Source organism: Lissotriton vulgaris, chromosome 7, assembly GCF_964263255.1.
Source record: "Lissotriton vulgaris chromosome 7, aLisVul1.2, whole genome shotgun sequence".
NCBI classification, from domain to species: Eukaryota; Metazoa; Chordata; class Amphibia; order Caudata; family Salamandridae; genus Lissotriton; species Lissotriton vulgaris.
In genome coordinates, this window is record NC_141695.1 from 272,100,673 (window position 1) to 272,122,527 (window position 21,855).

Sequence of the window (21,855 nt, forward strand, 5' to 3'; positions counted from 1 at the left end):
AACCGAGGAGAGACCTTCGGTCAACTGCCGCTTTTCTTGCCCTTCATGCCAGAATAAGGAGAGCCAGATGTGGTGGCCGCTCCTTCTCATATAATGGTGCCATGGGTTGGAATGGAAAGAGGCTAATCTGCTCTCATTCCGAAAACTCTTAAAAACGTGTCTGTTCTAGATCTATAGTCACTTCTTACTGTTCTGTCTCCTTTACCTGTCTGCAGCTCTGGGAGGCCTCCGTGTAGACATCGTGCTTTATACATTTTATTTATTTCATTCATTTATTCATTTATTCATCCACTTAGTGCGCGCACGGACGTATTTAACGCACACACGTGTAACAACAAATCTATAATTCTAACTTACATTGCAGATCTTAGAGTGTGCAAAAAGCAGCTGACAGGAATTGTTTGATATACATATGAATTTAATAATGAACATAAAACAGAACAGGTTTAGAAAAACATGCCTCATTGACAGGACATTCGGTGAACAAGACGGTAATGCAGGGGAATGCATTAAAATATAACTCTTTTTTCTTGTTAATTATCCTACTTGAGACACTCAGACTTGGGCACGCATGTGCGATCGGCAGCAGAGCGGAACACATAGCCCGTATTGCAGACACACCAGGGCTCGCAGGCTCTGTTGTCAGGTTTGACATCCGGATTTGCACAGGTTGCAGCATCGGATTTCAAACAAGGCTGAAAATGCATGTTCGCCGGGCACTTAACTTGGCATGCTTCATATTTTACACATTTCTTAGAGTCGCTGGTCTCGAATATGAAACCAGGATCACATTCACAACCTTGATCGCATTGCTTTGAACACGGACTGAGTTTGATTTCGCTTAGCTTCTCGCAATGTTCTCGACAGGTCTTCTTGCACGTATTTTGGGCGTTGGGTGGGCACTCTATAGGGAGACACAAATGTGTTATGATATTTTTGTTCTTATTTCAGCATCGTTCGCATTCAAATATTACACACAATAACCAGTATTCACCTACAAAGTGAACTAAAGAAAAATTATGAAATCAGGAATAAAAAAACAGACATTCTTAATTATTACCGTGAAATGTATGTACATGCATCTTGTAATATCACCAGCTATTCTTTAACTGAAGTACCCTATTCACAGTGCATTGATAGGACCAATTACCTCTAATTTCTCTGCCTACTTCAAATCCCGCGCTGGGAAATGGCATCATGATTGCGTCTACGGCCCTGTGAGGAGAGTGTCTCCTAATATTTTTGCAATTATTACCCGCCCCGAGATGCTGCACTGGTGAGTCTGAGGGCATGACTGCAACTTGTCCAGTCTATCCAGATATTTGACCACCGTCATTTCATCTGATCTTTATAATTGTTTTAAAACAACCTGTCAACTATAGGTGGGTTCCTAAAAGTCTGAATTGTAGTGAGTTACAATCACGCCTACCTCATGAATATTAACTATAATTGGATACCATTATAGGGAAGGTGGCTTGCAGCAGCCAGCAGACCATCATGTCTGTGACTTCCTTTCAAGAAAGTATTTTTTTTTAAATTCCGTCCATTTTTCCTAAAGGAAACAGGATTGCAATTAAAAATTAAAGAGAACAGTTTAATTATTTTTATTTTAAAAAGGTGACCCCTTCCATTTTGTGTATGGATTATCACCTCCTCTAAGATGTCAGTAAAAGGCAACATTTTGTTCAATCAATTAAAATGTTATATAGTTTTTTGGCCATTTTACATAATTTTTACCAAAAAATCACATACATTTTGCCCAGACCAAGTACATTTTTAACTTTACCCCCCTTGCCCAACAGGGCAACCTAAAGCACCTGGAAACAATTTAGTTAAGCGGTGTGTGCTAAGAATGCTAAGAATAAACATCAAACACCTCCACCAATACATAAGCCGTCCAATAAATTCCCAGCTGATAGTTATTTTTCAATCTTTCCTAATATACACCTCAAAGCAATTTATCAGTACTTCGAAAGAGTTTTTCCTCCGCACAGCAGTCTGTCCTGTTTTGCATCTTTTTGTGTCTAAAAAGAAGATATAACCACCTCAAAAAGGGATGGAGCAAAACAGTACACTTACATATGTCGGTGTCAGAAAGTGGAATAGGGTGGCCCATCAACCAAATATGGCAATTTTGCTAGGTTACAGTACAGTTCACTGTGAAATGGCTAGTGACCCCGAGTCAGTCGAGCGCAAAGTTTCAGCCTTATTTTCAATCAATCAATCAATCATATCACTTGTATAGCGCGCTACTCACCCGGAAGGGTCTCAAGGCGCTTGGGGGAAGGGGGGCCGCTACTGCTCGAACAGCCAGGTCTTGAGTTGTCTCCTGAAGGCGAGGTGGTCCTGGGTCAGCCGAAGGTGGATGGGGAGGGAGTTCCATGTCTTGGCAGCCAGGTAGGAGAAGGATCTGCCTCCGGCGGTGGCTCTTCGGATGCGTGGTACTGCGGCGAGTGCGAGGCTAGCGGATCGTAGCTGGCGGGTGGGCGTGTGGAAGGTCAGGCGGTCGTTGAGGTACTTGGGGCCCAGGTTGTGGAGAGACTTGTGTGCGTGGGTGAAGAGCCTGAACGTGATCCTCTTGTTTATGGGGAGCCAGTGCAGGTTCCTCAGGTGGCCGGAGATGTGGCTGCGTCGAGGTATGTCTAGGATGAGTCGGGCGGAGGCGTTCTGGATGCGTTGTAGTCTTTTCTGTAGCTTGGCTGTGGTTCCGGCGTAGAGGGTGTTTCTGTAGTCCAGCCGGCTGGTGACGAGGGCCTGGGTGACCGTCTTCCTGGTTTCGATCGGGATCCATCGGAAGATCTTGCGGAGCATGCGGAGGGTGTGGAAGCATGAAGAGGAGACGGCGTGGACTTGTCTGGTCATGGAGAGGGAGGAGTCCAGGATGAAGCCCAGGTTACGTGCGTGGTCTGTCGGCTTGGGGGCGGTGCCCAGGGCAGGGGGCCACCAGGAGTCGTCCCAGGCGGAGGGTGATGGTCCAAGGATGAGGACTTCCGTCTTGTCTGAGTTCAGTTTCAAGTGGCTGTTCTTCATCCACTCGGCGACGTCTTTCATCCCTTCGTGGAGGCTGGTTCTGGCGGTGTCGGGGTCTCTGGTGAGGGAGAGGATCAGCTGGGTGTCGTCGGCGTAGGAGATGATGTTGAGGTTGTGTTGGCGTGCGATGGCTGCGAGGGGTCTCATGTAGACGTTGAAGAGGGTGGGGCTGAGTGATGATCCTTGCGGGACGCCGCAGATGACTTTGGTGGCCTCGGAACGAAACGCGTGCTACATTCAAGCAGTACCAAACATAATTCAAGTCAAGAACACCATAACATTTCCAAACCAATTTAGGAAATCCTAGAAAAATATAGTATGCTTAATGGTACAAAATGCTTGAATTACGGTTAAGGGAACAATAGATATGAACTCATGAAGTGAACGCAAAAAAAATTCCTTCAGAACAATGGGACTGTAAAAGTCACTGTTTAAAAACAGCCAGTAAAGAAGACAACACGAATTACATGCAATCTATTCTAACTGAGAGAGACCAGAAACTCAGAGGCACACCAGGTTGCCTTCCAGATTGGTACTCTCCAATGCTTTCAATTTTCCTGGTGGTCTATTGAGGGATTCAAGTTGCATGTCCAAGAGTATGACAGAGTACCTTCCTCCTGATTGCCGTTTCAGTAAGGACTCACAAATTGCTGTAGATCATAGAAAAGACTCCTCTGGTCTCTCCCAAATCTCTCAAAAAAGCTCCTAGGGAGCAGGCCTCTCTCTAACCTGGGGTCCCATATCATCTACTCTGTTGCAATTCATTTCCAACTCAACAGCGGAATCATTCTCAAAGGAAATAAATCCTTGTCCATCTTCCTGTGTCCATAAGTCAATACGTAGGGCCATTGGGTGTAGTCAAGCCTGTCACTTGCATAGGGACAGAGAAAATGCCCTAGGAAAATCTCTAGCAGTGTCATGGTCCCCTGATTCTTCATGCCAGCACAAAGCAGTCCATAAAAAGGCAAACATCTAATGAGACCTTGCAGAAAACATTATAATGCTAGAGTATGTATATTTCTGTGCAGGTAAGCACATTGCAAACATAACTGGAACGCAATGAAGGAACAGCAGCACAGAAGACTCGTGAAAGTTCATGGGCATTTAGAGTGAGGGAGAGAGAAGGTGGTAACTTTGCGGGTGAGATGTTGTTATTCTGTCGAGATATGTCTCTTCAGTGGCCTTATTTTTTTTGTGAAAAAATACCTGGTACATTCAATAATAAATACAGTTTACATTACAGTATTGATAAAAATCCAATATACATACATCTGAATCATATAAAATCATACAATACATTATACAATAAATAGATTATTATTAAATTAGGGCATGACTTTCTGAAACAGATAAAAATGAGAAAATAATTCATTATTACAGAGTAAACCTGGGCTGGTAACTCCATTCCAGAGATAGAAATACACATCCAACACCCTTGATAAGCTACTACATACAACAAAGGATGTAGGGGATCTATCCCGGGAGCTTCTTACAGAGGAGAATCCCTCCATCCCTTAATAGGAGCCCAAATATTAAATTCTAGTTCCCTCATTTTCCTACCCCTATGCATATAAATCGCGGATTCAATATTATGGATCCCGAGGAGCCTAGCCAACCACATCTGGAAGGATGGTGCTACAGTATCCTTCCATCCTGCCGGGAGTAAAATCCTGAGGACCGCCACAGATATGAATACAAAGGCTTCCTCCTCCTTGTTGAGCCCCTGATTGCTATTGGTTCCTATTATCATTAGGGCAGGAGATAGGCTGATCTTAACACCTAGCAGCCCCTCCCAAAATTTCTCAACTTCTCCTTGAATTGCACTTAATTTATCACAGTGATAAAACATATGGAGTAAATCAGCAGGCCCTTCCATACACCGCGGGCAATCTATCAAGCATGCTTTCACTCCAACTAACAGACGCGTTCCACCGGAAAAACAACAACATGATCTCAAAATTCATGTGGCAGGAGAAAAGGGCTAGGATCAGCATTAAGGAACTGAGACTAACAAAGCAACAGGGAGGCATTAATCTCGCGGATTTCCAAACATACCAGCTAGCATTCTTGGCAAACCAGAGATCACAATGGGTGTCCTCCCCACAGGGATACTCCCCAGTGTGACTCCAGGTAGAGAGAGCCATACTAAATAATAGACAACCCCTCAAACCATTCACAACGAACACCTACCCCTCCGCCTCCAAAAAGATTTTCAAAAACACCAAGATAGCCATGCAAAAAGTAGACAAAAAAATTGATGACCAGTATCAAGGGCTCCAAATATGAATCGCTATGGGCGAACAGTAGAATCAAATACCGAGGGAGGAGCCTCAACTTTGAGACATGAATAGAGAAGGTTTTTTTATGGCTAGGAATGTAGTCTGGGTAATGTGTATAGTGAGGATAACTAGTTCGATTCTGCAGTACTCTGTAACCTGTGACATACTTTGCTATCTCACTTTCTTTCCCCCATCTCCCTCCTACTGTTCTCTCTCTGTCTTTTCTACCTTATAATACTCACCTGAGAGTATACTGGACCTCTGTAAGTGAATTTTATGACTGTACTGTATCACCCGTAAAAACCTAATAAAAATATTGTTTGTAAAAATTTAAAATTAAAAAGGGTCCTATAATGGTGGGCTCTCAGATTCGTGGAGCGAAAGAGTTTCCCCGCAAGTTGAAGTGCTTTATTCATATCCACATGTGGCTCCCCAAGTTTCGCTCCCCATGAGGCTTCAAATTTTTCCAAATCGGCCTGAGTCCCCGATAACATGGACCCATATATTAATTTATTCCTCGTTCCACCACCTAGTAAATAATCCAATATATTAATTCTGCCCCCAGGGGTAATCCATGGTCTGATACCCATTAAAGTCTCATGGATTTGAAAAAACTTAAAGCCTTGATTGTCCGGGATGCCGTATTTCTGCTGAATATCTTCAAATCTCATCAGGCTGCCCCCCTCAAAGATATCACCTATTCTTTTAATTCCATGCTGCTCCCAAAGCCTCCCCATCCTATCATTACTAAATTGAGGGAACAGACTGGAGTTCCAAAGCGGTGTATAGTGACTAATTTGGGGTATTGTTATTGATGTTTGCATTCGTTTCCAGATTTCTCAAACACCATCTAAAACCTTATACCACATTTTCTTATAGTCACGCCTATCGGTTTTGCGGAGCAGAAGCCCAAGAGCTTCTCTGCCCAGCAATAGTTTGAAGATGGAGGGTGGGTTATTATTGCCAAATGGAGTGTCCGCTAAATTTGAGGCCGGATCAAATAAAATTGCCATCTGGCTTAGCAAACAACCCCAGTGATAAAATCTAATATTGGGGATTGCAAGCCCACCCTTTTCTTGTGGAAGTGACAGACATCTCATAGAGCACCTGATTTTACCATATTGCCAGATAAAATTCATAAAAGCTGCCTCTATTGACTTTATTAGGGCTACCTCGATCATAAATGGGATAGAATGAAAGAGATTTAGTACCTTGGGGAGCATGGTCATTTTGGGTACATTAGCTCTCCCTATTAAAGGTAGATGTAAGGCATCTATTCTTTTGAAGTCTGTTGTCATTGACTTTAGGAGCGGGGTAAAATTATCTTTCATTGTTGCATCTGTTGCAGTGCCTATCCTGACTCCCAAGTAAACCGCTGAATCAGAATACCTTACATCTCGCCTTCTGATTTTATTGGTGCAAATTATCTGAGTTTTACTTTCATTCAGCAAATACCCTGTACAATGTCCAAATTCCCTGGCGATCCCTGTAATAGCTGTCAATGCCATCTCTGGTTCCGTAGTAATTATGGCCAGGTCTTCGGCATATGCCAGTAGTTTAGTCTCAAACTGATTAAAGACTACCGGCTTGATATTATTACAGCCTAATAATCTCTGTACCAGCGGATCTATGTACTGGGTGAAAAGGATTGGTGAACAGGGACAGCCCTTACGTATCCCTCTAGAAATATAAATTTTCTCTGAGCTGCCTCCCATTATCTGAATTCTAGCCAAGGGAACGGAATACATGGCTTTGATAGCCCCCATTATTCTAGGTCCGAAGCCCCTTTGTTCCAATATCCCCCACAAATACTTCCACGTTACACGATCAAAGGTCTTTTCCGCGTCCAGGAGGATCATGGCCATCCGCCCCCGTGGCAGCTTGCACATCGAACAGTGTGATAACCTGCCTGATGTGGTCAGTTGTTCCTCGGCCTAGGATAAACCCATGCGGCCACGGGGAGACCAGACCGCCTATGACCCTTCCCAGCTGTCTAGATAGAACCTTGGCATAGATCTTAGTGTCCGTATTGGGCGATATGATCCGGGGTTGTCCTTGGGCTTCCCTTTCTTATGGAACACAATAATATTTGTTTCCTTCCAGGATTCTGGAATTAGACTGGAGCATAATATACTGTTAAATAAATCCTGTAGCATAGGGGCGATCTCATTCTGGATACTTTTATATACTTCAAGTGGTATACTCTCCAGCCCACAGCCTTTCCTGCTGCTATTTCCTGAAGTGCTTCCACCACTTCACCTGTTGCCAGATTATTCTCCAACATTTCTTTATCCAAATTACCCAGCTGGGGGCCTATATCCTCAAACCCCAGGCTAACAGCCTCGGGACCACCCTCTTCTTTGTACAATGTTTGATAGATGTGTTTAAGAACTTTCAGTATATCAGCTGGTTCCATATAATCCCGACCCCCCTCTTATATTCTTGAGATTATATTTCTGGTACTTTCTTGCCTGACCCGGAGTGCTAATAGCTTGCCTGCCTGCTCTCCCGTCTCATACATCTTGCCCCTATGTGTCTGATACTCATCAGCAGCTTCTGGGCTAGCCACTTATGCAGCTCTGCTTTAAAGGTAAGTATCTTCTGCTGGCTCCCAGCAGCCTCGCAACCTTGCCCAATATCCTTTGTATGCTGTACTTCTGCAGCTGGTAGCTGGCAGACCAATCTCTAATTTTCTAGCCGATCCTCCTGTTTTAACCTAGCTGAGAATCTAATCATCTCGCCTCTCAAGGCTGCCAAAAATGCAGCCCACACATCGGGGCATATTACCAAGCAATAGCGATAATTATCGCTATTGCTTGGTTAGCGGGAAAAATTTACCGCTGAGCTGCGGCGATTTTTACCGCAAATAAACCTTCGTATTACCAAGGTTTAACGCAAATGCGATAAAAATCGCTGCAAAGCATGAATATCGCTCTTAGCCATGTTATCCACCTCCCATTGGATAACATGGCTAAGAACTGCTCAGGGCAGGTGTTAGCTTTTGGAGATATTCGTGCTTAGCGCAAATATCTCCAAAAGTTGGTAATAGGAGATAGCGATGTTAGCAACTGTTTTCAGTCGCTAACATCTTGGCACGCCCACTTTGCATCTCATTAGTGATAAATATCACTGATATGCAAAGCGGGCCCAAGATGGTCGCTATCTCTACTAGCTGTCGCTAACTGGTGTTAGCGACAGCTAGGTAATAGGGAGATAAATTTATCTCCGCTTTCTTGGCTTTTAAAGCCAAAAAAGCAGAGATAAACCCCCTTGATAATATGCCCCATTATTTCTGGGTGAGCGGAAATGATTCATATCAAAATAATCAGGTGATCTACAAATCTGGGGTCAGCTAATAACTTGCTCTCGAAATTCCACCTTGAATAATTTTTATTTAAAGTATCTAAATCATACTGCAAAATGAGTGGATTATGATTGGACAATACTTTAGGCAGTTTATTAATGTTAACTTTCTCCAGTTCATATGAAGAGATCAGGAAATAGTCCAGATTAGTATATTTCTTTGAAAGGGCATGAATAATATGTGAATCCCGGATCGGTAGGTTCCTTATACCTCCAAATGTCTGCCAATTCGTGCGATCCCAATAATGAGGTCAGTGCTCGATATACCCTGGGCTTGCGGCCTGCATAAACAACATTATTTGTAAAATCAGCAGAGATATTCAAGTCTCCACATACTATAATGGGTCTCGGCCAATTCAATAATTCAACTACAACATGTTCAAATATCTAAGGGTCATCCTGCTTGAAACCATAGATCGAACATATTGTAAATCCTAGACCATGTTCTGCCAGTGCCCACCTCCCACGGGAATCTGCCAGATGTGGCTTGGCCCCTCCTAAGGTAGATCTGGCCAATATTGCCACCCCTCTAACTGTAGATGTCTGTGAGGAGCAGGCCAATAACTCAAAACCACTTATTCCTAACAATTTTTTTTGCCAATGGTAGATTGGTCTCCTGTAAACATAGCACATCCACATGGGTCGAACTTACAAAATACCCCATCATTTGCCTCTTCCTCCAGTTATTTAGGCCCCCAAATTTAACCGTACAAATCTTAAATTCCCCCATTTAACACTACTGGGATGCAACATTTCTTTTGAAGCAGCCCACACATCTGATTATAAACAGAAATCCCTCAACCATCAAAAAAATAACACCAGGTATTTTTTCTTTTTTCTGCTTTTACCCCTTCCTTCCCATCCCCCTCCACCCCCTTCAACCACCATCCTTCCCTCCCCCTCCCCCTCCCCCCTACTCCCTCCACCCTTAAGAAGCGCTCAGATCTAGGTCTGTGCATGTGATGTCTGCAGCATTAGCAGCCTGTGTCCTTTCTAGGCTAATCACCATAGCTTCCTCTTTCCCCCTTAATCCTACCAAAACATAAATCTTAAATGCAAAAATTAAATCAAAAACCACAAACTGAAATATATATAACTCTGAAGTTTCTTAACACCCCCCTCCACCCATCCTCTTGTTAAACCATAGAACCACCACAACCAGGCTCTTTTATTCTCTCCTCGGCCTCCCTTTCTTCACCTCATAGCCAAACTTTTTATTTGTCCACCACGTCCAGGTTTTTTCTGGCTTTATCTCAGGGGAAAAGTAGCATGTATGTCCCTCATGGATCACCTTAATTTGTGCCGGGTTAATAAGCTATGCCTGGAACGGTTTTATTAACTGTCTCAGCTTCCAGTGTCTCTCTACCGTTGAGTGGCAGAAGTCAGGGCGAACGAAAAATGAGACCCCCCCACTAGATCTCTTTGCTTCTGGTCTGACCTCCTCTGAGATAGCCTATTGCAATAGAAAATTCCATAGGAACACCAAAATTGCTCGTGGTTTATCCCCCTCTCTCGCTGGAGCACGTAATTGAAATGGAGTACGGTGTGCTCGTTGGATTTCGGCAGTCCAGTTCCATTCCAGCAGCTCTGGAAAGGCGGACTTAAACAGTTTGATTATGTATACCCTAGTGTCCAACCCTCCCACTCCCTCTGGCACCTCCAATACCCTGAGGTTATTCCTCCTCTGCCTGTTCTCAAAGTCCTCCAGCTGCTTCCACTGGATGTCCTTAATCTGTGAGCTTTGAGCCCCCACCTGGGTTGATGCACTGGCTGCTTATGCCTCAGTCACAACTATTCTTTCCTTGAGGATCATCACTCTCTCACCTACATTACAACATGCCTTGGAGAGCTTCCAGATGACCCCTTGCATTTTTCTCATGGCGGCCTGCGCCTTGTGACTGTCCTGACGTGTCCTCCAGCATAGGAGGGGTGGTGCCAGTTACCGGGGGGGGGGGGTGTTTACCAGAAAGTGGGGTGGCAGATTAATAGTCCCATTTTAGGTCCTTTCTTCCTCGGCCTTGTACATCTGATTGCGCATTTGGTTTCTTAGTTATTGTAGGGAGGTCTAGATCACTGTCCTACAGGTCTGAATCCAAGTTACTCCCGCCTAGTACTAGCTCAGATCGTCATCAGACCGTTCCGCCCCTTCATAGACAGAAAAAAACAGTCACTGGGCTCCTTATCTTTATCCAGATCTAATCCGTCCTTACCCCCTACTGGGAGATCCACTCCCCACATCAAATCGCCAGTCCCCAGCATTGAGATAGATTGCTGTAGCCCCCTCTCAACCTGTTGCTCCTTCACAAACAGAGGCCGTATCTGCATTCTTACTGTTAGTTTCTGCGTCTTGTGTTACCTCCGGGGGGGGCCAGAGATACCGTGGGCAGAGCTACTGTGCCATCCACCCCGCATTCTCTTCTGGAGGGGGACTGGTGTCACTGGAGCCTTGGAGCCCGCAGCATTCACCACCACTTTCGGAGCCATCCCTCTGCTCCACGTACACAGACTAACCAGATGAGATAGAAACTTGGATATGAAGCGGCTGATTATCCAGAGCCCAAAGTCGTTTACAGGAGTACTGCGGCCCCAACATAGAGTGGTATGGAGGGTATGTGGGGGGTATTTTCCAAACCCCTCAAGGAGTTAACCATTTTCTGCAAGCTGGTAGGGGTCTTCACATCATAACCTGACCCAGAGCGGCTTCGCTAGTGCTGCAATCGGCCTCTAAGCGGCCGCCATCTTGAACCTCCGCAAGCAAATGATACCTTTTGTGGGTTGCCTCCTCTTCAGGGGCCTTCTGAATCACAGTGGAGTTGAACAGGTGCAATGTTTATGGGGATATGCTTCCAGATATTGGGTGTATAGACTGAAAAGGAATGATCCTTTCCTTCTTGCGTTAGCTTGTCTATAATTTAGCAATGGCCTGACTGTAATTTTGAAATTTACTATGCAAGGTGGCTAATTTCTCTGCCAGGTATATTTGTTTTGCTTCTGAAGGTCTTGTAGGTGATGATGGTGGTATTGAAAATGATGCAGGCTGTGAGAGGGAGCAGGTTAACTGATCAAATTGGTTCTGGTCCTAGATGAGGCGAACCTACAAGTGCTGGATGCCTTTCAGAGGAGCCAATGCAGTCAGTGATGTGGTAGACTAGAACATTGCCTCTATCTAGTTAGGAAAGAACTGGTCACTGTTTAACAGAAATCAGATTTATGTAGGAAAGGTTTACATTTTTTCGGGTGAAAGAGCTGTTTCCCTGAGATCATGTTAACTATAAATCAAAATGATTTTGTATTTGATGTCAGGGGTCAAGAAGTCTCTGCTCGTGCCTGCTAGCCAAGCTTGAATAAAAGGTTGGTTGACATTGTCGTAGAACAGTAAAACCTCTGTATTTATCAGGTTGAACTTTAGGTCAGGACTTGACATTCAGTTATTAATTAGCTTGAGGCAGAATTTAAGTAGTTGAGTGTCATCAAGTTGACTGATTTTGAGATACAGTTTTGTGTTGTTGGCATATTAGTGTATATTGCCATTATTGTGAGTAAGTTATATCCCCTGGGGTTCCATATTGAAGTTGAAGATGTAGGTACGGTATGCAACTTTGAGAAACTACAAAGGATACAGGGAGTTTCGGCAATCTTGAGGCTCCCATCAGGATGAATGGGTTGTTGTTAATGTTAATGTTAATGTTATTCGGAATTTATAGAGCGCGAATTGCCGCTCCGATAGGAGCATCCTGGCGCCACGGAGCGAGAGAGTCAACCGAAGTGAGAACTAGATGGCAGCTAATACATAAGCATCTGACAAGTTAAATAGCCTGGTTTTACGTTGTTTACTGAAAGAGGCTTCTCGATCTAGTAGCCTTAACTCCTTTGGCATCACATTCCAAGCCTTGGAAGCCAGGACGCTGAGGGTTTTTCCCCCTTTGGTTTTATAGTGAAAAGTAGGAGTGTTAATTAGGTTACAACATGCTGATCTCAGAACTCTGGTGGGATTGTAGCGTGAGTATCTTTTTGAGAGATACTTAGGGCCAATGTTATTTAGTGCTCTGAAAAAGGTCAATAAGATTTTGAAAATAATCCTTTTGTGGAGAGGAAGCCCATGCAATTTCCTTAGGGCCGCAGATGCCGAAGATTTTCTGGGCAGTTTCAATACCAGACGTGCAGCTGCTTGTTGGACACTTTGTAGTTTTTTTCAGTGTCAACTTTTTTACTCCAGCCATCAAGCCGTTGCAATAATCGAGGCGGGAGATATAAGGGCAACAGACACAGACTTTCTTGATTCAGTGGGAAGAAAATCAAAGAATTTTTTCAATGATTTGATGATGTTAAAACAGCTACCTGCTAAACTCCTTACTTGATGGTCAAAGGATAGTGACGAATCAAAAAGAATGCCAAAATTCCTGTCCGTTTCCACCGAACTGGGATGCAGGGTGGCTCCCTTGGGCCACCATTTGTTGGGGCTAAAATTGACATTTTTCCCAATGGGCAATATTTCTGTTTTACTAAAATTACTTTCAAGACAATTGTCATTCATCCATTGGAAAACATCAGTAAGGCAATTCTGAAAGTTTTGTTCGGCCACTGTGGAATTTTTGTCGAGGGATACAATCAGTTGGGTATCATCAGCATATGATGTTATCGTTATCCCATAAGATTCAATTAAATAGATAAGGGGCGCCATATAAATATTAAAGAGTAAGGTACTCAGGACGGAGCCCTGCGGAACTCCGGAGGAGACACTCTTCTCCTTCTAGAAAACGGCCCCAAAGAAATGTTGACAAACTGATGCTGTAGTTTGTTAACACTCTTTTCTAAATTTTTCTCCAGATAAATGGAAGGTGGTTGGTTGGTAAGGTTGTCCAAGGCCAAAGTAGGGTTGTTCAGCAAAGAGATGCTCTGTTGTGGTTTGGGATCAACCACAATTTTCCTGTCAGAGGCAGGGTTGATGTTGTTGATGGTGGCTGTTAGAGCATTTCCATGAAGAGATTCTGTGATGAATGATCACAGCATTTTGTCTGTATAGGATATAGTGATGAGTGACTTTAGAATACCTGTTTATTTAGCATGCAATAGGAGGTCCAAAGCTATTCACTTGAAGAAAAAGCAGAGTAGGTGTGTCTGCTTCATGTTCATATTGGTCGATGGCACTGCAGTTGTTGACTTAGTATCATATTCTGTAATCTGGGAGTAGTGTAATGCAGTGCTTGAGAGACTTGAAGAGAGATTTGTTTATATTAGTCATTTTTTGATGCCTGTCTTGTAGAGGAGGCTGTAATTGAGTTGATTCACTGGCTTAGTGAAGTGCTTTGAGTTGGATCAGGTTGACAAAGGCATTGGTCTGTTTCAATTTCTTATCATGATTTCACATATTTCAATCATTATCTGTTAGTTCATTAGTTTACTAATAGTGCACATGGATTTGGTTTGGAGGACCATGTTTTAATGATGCATTTATTGGTGAATGGTATTTTGAGGACAGTCATGTATTTGTTTTGATGTTTAGTAAGATCTGATGAGGCCTGGAGTGTTTGAGACTTTAATGAGTTCCATTTAAAAGTTATCCATGGCAAAGTCTTCAAAGAAAATGTTTTTGTTTTTCTCTTTTTGGTTGGGTGTCATGCTTAAATGTAGTGTGGAGAGTAGCAGAGTAATTCGGTTCAGTGGTAAAGGGGCATTACCTTATTATGGTGCAGGGTGCTGCTCTGAGAGTAAATAGGTTTGATGATTATTTTCTTGGTGGCAGATGCTAGACAAGTGTACATACAGATACTTTCACTGCTGTGGTTCTAAAGATGTACAGAACATTGAAGTTTCAAAGTAGGTTTTGGTGGGAGGGCTGAATGGGGCTTTAGTGATAAAGGTCCAGACGTACAGTGCATTAAACAGGTCGCAAACGGACTGTTTGGGACCGCTAACATGCATTTTGCTATGTACAAACCGTATTTTGCGAGTTGGCAACCTATTACCGACTCGCAAAATAGGGGTTGCGAGTCACAAATAGGAAGGAACGTGCCAAGGGTGTCCCTTCCTAATAGCCAGTCGCAGAGGGATGTACTATTGTTTTATGAAGGGAATGTGGTCACAAAACAATCACAGTTTACCTCCTACCTAAAGTAGGTGGTGAGCCAGTCACAAAAGGGAAGGGATCCCCAGGTCTTTGTGACTGGCAGTGAAAACATTTTTTACGAGCAGGAAGTGGTCCCACAGAACACTGCCTTCTCTTAAAAATGAAAGAGACCTTTTTTTGTCTTTTGGAAACACATCTTGTTTTCCTTTAAGGAAAACAAGCTGTATTAAAAAAAAAGATGCTTTTTAAAAACGCAAACACAGACATCCCCAGTAGGCCAAGATCCCAGTGTTACTGCCCATTCCCAATGGGTTGAAAATTGCGACCTGACTCATGAATATTGATGAGGTAGGTCCATAGTGACCACATTGGGAATTGCTAATGTGTCTGAGACACATTACTACATTTCATTTTGCAAGTCTCTATTTGCGAGTCACACAAAAATAGCAATTACAGACACAAAATAAAATGGTTGCACATGAAGCCCAAAGTCTGATATTTAGGAGCTTGTTGGAAATGGTCTTTGCATGATGAGGAGTAGAAATGGGAAATGAAGAGGTTGTATTATAATTGGGTGATAGTTGTTCTGTGAGAAAGCACGGCCAAATATGCTTGTGAATGATGGCAATCCCCACTCTCCACATTCAGTGTATGGCCATTATGTTCAGTGATATAGTCTGCTGTGTCAAAGACATGATTGTGGTGGAAGTGGGCCATATTTACGTGATAACAAAATGCATCATAGTTGTTTTGTGCAATCATGCACCTATTTCAAGACAATGTATGGTTGCAGAGTGTGCATTATTCAGCATGAGATGGCGAGTTGGAGGGTTTGTTTTGTAGGTGGTGTGTATGTGCGCCAATGAGTAGAATTGGTCAGTGGTAATCTGTCACACAGTGCACTCACTGTAGTGTGTGTATTTTGTGTGTGGTGTGTGTGTGCATGTGTAGCATAGCGTATAGGTGTCTCATTAGAGGTTCGGTGTTCTAGGTCTAGGCACTTCCTGTCCTGAACAGGCCGAAAGGGGTGACAACATTGTCAGTGTTCACCTGGTAGACTGCACCTTAAAGTTGTGGAAATTAAGTGCATGGCTCTGATTGGCTAGTCAATGTAGGACTCAATGGACCTTTCTGTGCGGTATAGTGTGGGGTATTACTTTGGGGTCTTCTGTCTATGGGAGCACAAGTTCTGCTAATGTGTAAAAGATGAGCTTGGCTCTGATTGGCAGGGGCCAACAGGAGGTTAGGGAAATATCTGTGTGGTTCTGGCTGTGACGTTCCTCAGTAGCCTGCTAGCCTTGAGATTGCTGCTTGGTCTGGTTGAAAGAAGCAGTTATGTTAAAAAATGTGGTGGGTTTTGTTGGTCTGGGGCATGGTAGGTGTGAGTCAAAAAAAGATCCACAATTTTTTGACAACATTTATAGATTGTCATTAGACACTGTACACTGGGGCACTGCTATCCAGTGCCAACTGTACATGCACTGACCCCTAAAATGCGTAATCCCTGGTTGGATTATTTAGCCTTTTCATAAGGCCATTGTTTATGGTGTGGAAATACACTTATTGTGACATCCACTTCTGTGACAAAGGAAAACATGGCTTCAGCTGTATCATTGTCGCCTTATTGCTGCTGTGTAATACCTGCAGTGTGACCTGTTAACATAACCCTTCTTGAGAGCTTAAGGAGTCTAATTTTAAATATTAGTAAGTCAGTTCTATGTAAATCTTTTAGCCCACAAGCTAGAGTGCATGGTCTTTAAAACGGGGACATACAGAAAAGTAATGTTACCATGTCCCCACAGCAACAAAAAAAACTAAAAGCTATATTCACTGTGGCAGTGGTAGTTACTATGTGTAAAACAAATTGAAAATGAAGATTGCTATGTCGAAAATGGGAAAAGCTAATAAAATAATGAAATATTTATCTTTAATAGGTATTAAAAGTCCAATTCAATGGTAAAGTTGGTTTTTACTAAACATTTTTAGAAATGAACGTTTTAAAATTTACCCTTAACCTGCCTGAACTAAAAGAAGGCTAATTAGCATAATCCTCTGCCAGCTTCCAGTCTGTGCTCAAGCACAGGAATTCATGTGAAATGCCCTCCAAGAGCAAACAATAGGTTCACCTGAATAGGCAGAGATGACCCTTCTGGACTCCACAGAATGTTCTGTGTAGGGCATTGTGGGTATCCTGTTGATACCCCAATTTCAAATCCTGATTGATATACAGTTTATACCGCAAGTAATACGTGTGGCACATTTAAAAGGGAGCAAACAGGATGCCAAGACAGTTCTTGTGTCTCCCCTCTCTAGTTGCTTAAGGCCCCTGTGTTTGCCCTACCAGTCTTCCATCAGAGGCGTGTTTTCAGTAATGCAAAAGTCAGCATTTTACCCTCAAAGGCCCATGTGCGTTCAGGAGACATACTAATCAACTATAGAATGGATTGGAAAGTCAGAGTAGTGGGTTGCTTCAGCATTTATTTTAAACAGATAAATGCCAGAAATGTAGTTGGGGAAGATAGGTTTGCATAGTGGTAGTTGTAATATATGTCAGGTCAAGCTTCACAACTGAGAGCAATGCAAGGACATGTAATAATTATGTTATCCTCACATGAACTTATGTTTGTAGAAAGAGTTTTTTTTTTATTTAATTGTACCTTGTTCTTTGCTTGATTCATCTTCTATTGGCTTTCAGAACATTAGCTTTTGGGCAGCTTCATCACAGCCAAATACAGTATTAAGCTGTAAGTGAGATTGAAATTTAGAAAAAGATATATGGTAACAAATGTGCTTCCTCTGCCATTTTGCAGTGTAGAACATTTGATTCCTTTAGAGGAATGTAGCACCTTCTGTTTAGTGTCCTCCTAAAAAAACTGCTTTGAAGAAGAAGTAACTTTATTGTTTGATTAATAAAAATCATTACAATAGTGAACATGCTCACACTATAAAACGTATGTCATGAATAGTTAAAATATTTACATTTATACCATCACAATGGGAATAAGAGATACAATTCATCAGAAAAAACGATTTAAAATCCTAATAACCTGTTAATAAAAGTAGTTGTAAACCTTAGTTATCTGTTCTAGTTTTTCCATCTAATCGGATCAAATGCAGACATTTGCTTATAAGAAGCAACATTTAATGACTTTAGTAATATAGTTCGGGGTCTGAGGTGGGGATCCTGGGGTTACAGTCCATTTATGTAATGAGCCCCCATTGTGATGGTATAAATGTAAATATTTTAACTATTCATGACATACGGTTTATAGTGCTCGCATGTTCACTATTGTAATGATTTTTTATTAATCAAACAATAAAGTTACTTATTCTTCTTCTAACTGCTTTGAGTTGTTTTGCCATAGAACTGGCACTGAATGTGATCAAGGAAATGCACGGTGAAAGGGAAAATCAATGCATTTAAAAAGCCCAAACTTCACCAAATGACTATGAAATACAGATCAAGTTCTTAGGGGGTAAAATTTCATACCTTCTGGAGGAGAATCAGCCAGAAGTGGGTTGACAAACATCAGCAATAGACCTGAAAAGATACATAGTGTGTTATTGAGCAGACTGGGTTGTGGCAGCATCAGTGCCATATCACCATTTTCTAGGTACTCTTGTACTCACCTAACATCAGGAGCTGAAGGTATGAGCTGGGTTGCTTCATGTTGTCCTCTCCTTGTTTCTAGAAACAATCGGTACAAGAGCACAAGGAATAAGTAAGTATTTAAAGACAGCTATAAAACGTAAGTGTATAGATTCATACGCAATATTACCCTGTGCGTAGAGAGATGTGACATACAGCTTAAACTCACAGTTGGGCAAATAGGAAGGAGTTGGGACAGATTTTAGGTCAAGAATAAAACACTGTGAATGATGAGGTGACCATAGGAAAGTTACAGTAGACAGAAGGAAATATGAAATTACTGCACATGCTCATACATGGACACAAAAATATTCATACACAAACACACTGCACATATATAAATATATACACACACACACGCAAACATTCCGGTGGAGTGGACACAGGAAAGAGCAACAGCACATATCGGAACATGCCTACCAGTATACATTTTTTAACACTAAAAAAGAAAATTGTGAAGATAAGTATATGTAGGTAAATAGGTAAGTACAGGGTTACTGTTTATCACATCACAAATTTAGTGCCAATATATATATGTGTAACACAAAGGTTAAAGTGACGTTATACTTAGGCCAGATTTTACGCATACGAAGTCAGTGAAATTCAGCACTTATAGTCACCTGACCTAACTATAACTTACACCCCCGCAATGCACTGCTTATGAGTTCACACATAGCATCACTCATGACATGGTCAGTGACATCACTGATGACAACTCAAATGACATCCCTGATGACATCAAGGTGAGCAAGTGCATGAAAGTTTGAGGGGTCACGAATGGGTGTGTGAGTCTCCGTGTGGTTCTAGTAGTTGGTGCCTGAGTGTCTAAGTGGGTCTGTGAATAGATGTTAGAGTGTCTTAGTGGATCTGTCAGTGGGTGTGTGAGTCTCAGAATTTGTCTGTGAGTCAGTGTGTGAGTGTTTGAGTGACCCTCAGAGTTGGTACATGGCTATCTCAGTAGATATGTGAGTGGATGCATGAGTCTCTGAGAGAGTTTGTGACTGGGTGCGTGAGTATCTGAGTAGGTCTATGAATGGTGCATGAGTCGCTGAGTGGGTCTGATGTCTGTGACTGGATATGTGAGAGTCTGAGTGGGTCTGTGAGTGGGTGCATGAGTCTCTGAGTGGGTTACCAGCTTAGCTGTGAAGTGAATGCTTTTTAAAGGAGCATAACACTGGCCCCTGCACCTAAGGGGCTGCAGAGGCCTGTGTTACGCTCCTCACTATCCTCTGCTGCTCCAACCAGGATTCAATGTGCTATGGGACTGTAGGGAAGCCAAATTCAGCAAACTCAGTAATGTAACATCAGATTTGTCCACTGGAGGGTGATGAACTTTTTTCATGAGGCCTAACGTGTTTCAGACTTCCTCAGCTCTTGCTCATATGCCAAATGCCTGGAACTCCAGAAAGCTAATTGCAGACATCTGCTCACCCGGTGAAATACCAATCCTGCCCTTCAGTGAGCCTCCTAAGTGAGTTCAAAACTGCACACTTTACCCAAATGGGTTTTCTGTAGCCGAGCTTGAAATTAAAATAAAGGGGCATAATTTCAAGACTTGGCGTTTATGGTTTATGCTGCTAAAATCACAATTTTCCCAGCTTTCAGGAACAAGCAGACTTTTGTCAGAAAACCAAAATATTCTATACAGGTTTGTAATTTTACTGGACATAGCCTATTTTTCCTATTTTTTGTTCTTTTAACCTCTTTCCAGTTAGTGGTAGAAATGGGTGTGAAAACAATAAAGGATCCTAGAAAGCTATAGATTTCTGTAAAGTAGACAAAAAAAATCCGAATTCAACAAGAGGTCATTTGTGTAGATCAATGTTTTCCCATGAACAATAACAGTTGGAAAGAAAAAGAATATTGAAATTTTGTTGAAAAAAACAGACATTTGTGCCTACATTTTCACCTGTAACTAATTCTAACTATGGTAGATTATTGAAAGCTATATAACGTTACGTCCACTTGCTGGGTTATATGAGGCTTGTAGGTTCACCAAGAACTGGCGGTACCCAGAGCCAGTAAATGATTTGCACCTTGCAATGTTTTTTCATTGTGTACAAGGTACACAGTAATTAATTTGATAAAAAATGAAGAGTGAAAAATCAGTATCAAGGAAACCTATGAATTTCTTAAATTGGAACAGGATATGGAGCTTAGAAGCAGTGGTTCTCGGCAGCATTCGACACCGTATGCAATCACACCCTAATAACAGGCCTCTTCAACACTGGGATCCAAGGAAAGGCCCTGGACTGGATCACCTCGTTCCTCTCCGACAGAACCCAGATAGTCCGCCTCCCTCCCTTCCGCTCAGAAGCCATCAAAATCATCTGCGGCATACCCCAAGGATCCTCGCTCCGCCCAACGCTCTTCAATATCTACATGAGCCGCCTCGCTGCCATCGCATGCAAACAAAACATCAACATCATCTCCTACGCCGACCACACCCAGCTGATACTCTCCCTCACCAAAGACCCAGCCACTGCCAAAACCAACCTCCAGGGAGGAATGAAAGACGTCGCAGAATGGATGAAGCTCAGCCGCCTGAAGCTGAACTCAGACAAGACGGAGGTCCTCATCCTCGGACAATCCGCCTCCGCCTGGGACGACTCCTGGTGGACCTCAGCACTGGGCTCCGCACCAACACCCTCGGACCACGCAGGCAACCTGGGATTCATCCTGGACTCCACCCTCACGATGACCAAGCAAGTCAATGCTGTCTTGTCACCATGCTTCAACACCCTGCGCATGCTCCGAAAGATATTCCGGTGGATCCCCACCGAAACCAGAAAGACGGTCACCCAGGCCCTGGTCACTAGCCGACTGGACTACGGAAATGCCCTATACGCAGGAACCACCTCCAAACTCCAGAAACGACTACAACGCATACAGAACGCCTCCGCACGACTCATCCTCGACATCCCTCGCCATAGCCACATATCCGCCCACCGGTGAGACCTGCTCTGGCTCCCCATCAAAAAGAGGATCACATTCAGGCTCCTCACCCATGCACACAAAGCTATCCATGACATGGGCCCCCAATACCTCAACAACCGCTTCACGTTCTACACTCCCACCCGCCCGCTCCGCTCCACCAGCCTCACCCTCGCCATCTTCCCACGGATCCGCAGGGCCACAGCCGGAGGAAGATCGTTCTCCTACCTGGCCGCCAAGACATGGAACTCCCTCCCTGCACACCTATGGCTGATCCAGGACCATCTCACCTTCAGGAGGGACCTCAAGACCTGGCAATTCGAGCATTGGCAGCACCACTCCCCTCCCTTCAGTGCCTTGAGACCCTCATGGGTGAGTAGCGCGCTCTATAAATGGTTTGATTGATTGATTGGGTATTTGTGCATCTCTGAAATTGTAGATACCCATATTAGAATGTGAACTAGAGGATATTTTTTATACGCTGTCTTACATCTGGAAGCTAGAAATACATTGAAATACAAATAGTAATAACA

At 43.1% G+C, this 21,855-nt stretch overlaps 1 protein-coding gene across 1 annotated transcript; it reads right to left on the reverse strand.

Moving 5' to 3' along the window:
- Positions 1–397: 397 nt before the first annotated feature.
- On the reverse strand, positions 398–18,439 carry LOC147701374 (zonadhesin-like). Its single transcript, XM_086928638.1, has 3 exons — positions 18,370–18,439; positions 18,230–18,280; positions 398–904 (listed from the first exon to the last, which is right to left on the reverse strand). The coding sequence occupies exons 1-3, from the start codon at positions 18,407–18,409 to the stop codon at positions 543–545; spliced, it is 453 nt and encodes a 150-aa protein (XP_086784764.1). The 5' UTR covers positions 18,410–18,439; the 3' UTR covers positions 398–542.
- Positions 18,440–21,855: the final 3,416 nt, after the last annotated feature.

Coding starts and splice junctions, on each gene's coding strand:
- LOC147701374 (XM_086928638.1), bottom strand. CDS start 18,409: ATGAAGCAACCCAGCTCATACCTTCAGCTCCTGATGTTAG. Junction 18,281..18,369: donor CCTTCAGCTCCTGATGTTAG/GTGAGTACAAGA, acceptor GTATCTTTTCAG/GTCTATTGCTGATGTTTGTC. Junction 905..18,229: donor GGCTGATTCTCCTCCAGAAG/GTATGAAATTTT, acceptor GTCTCCCTATAG/AGTGCCCACCCAACGCCCAA.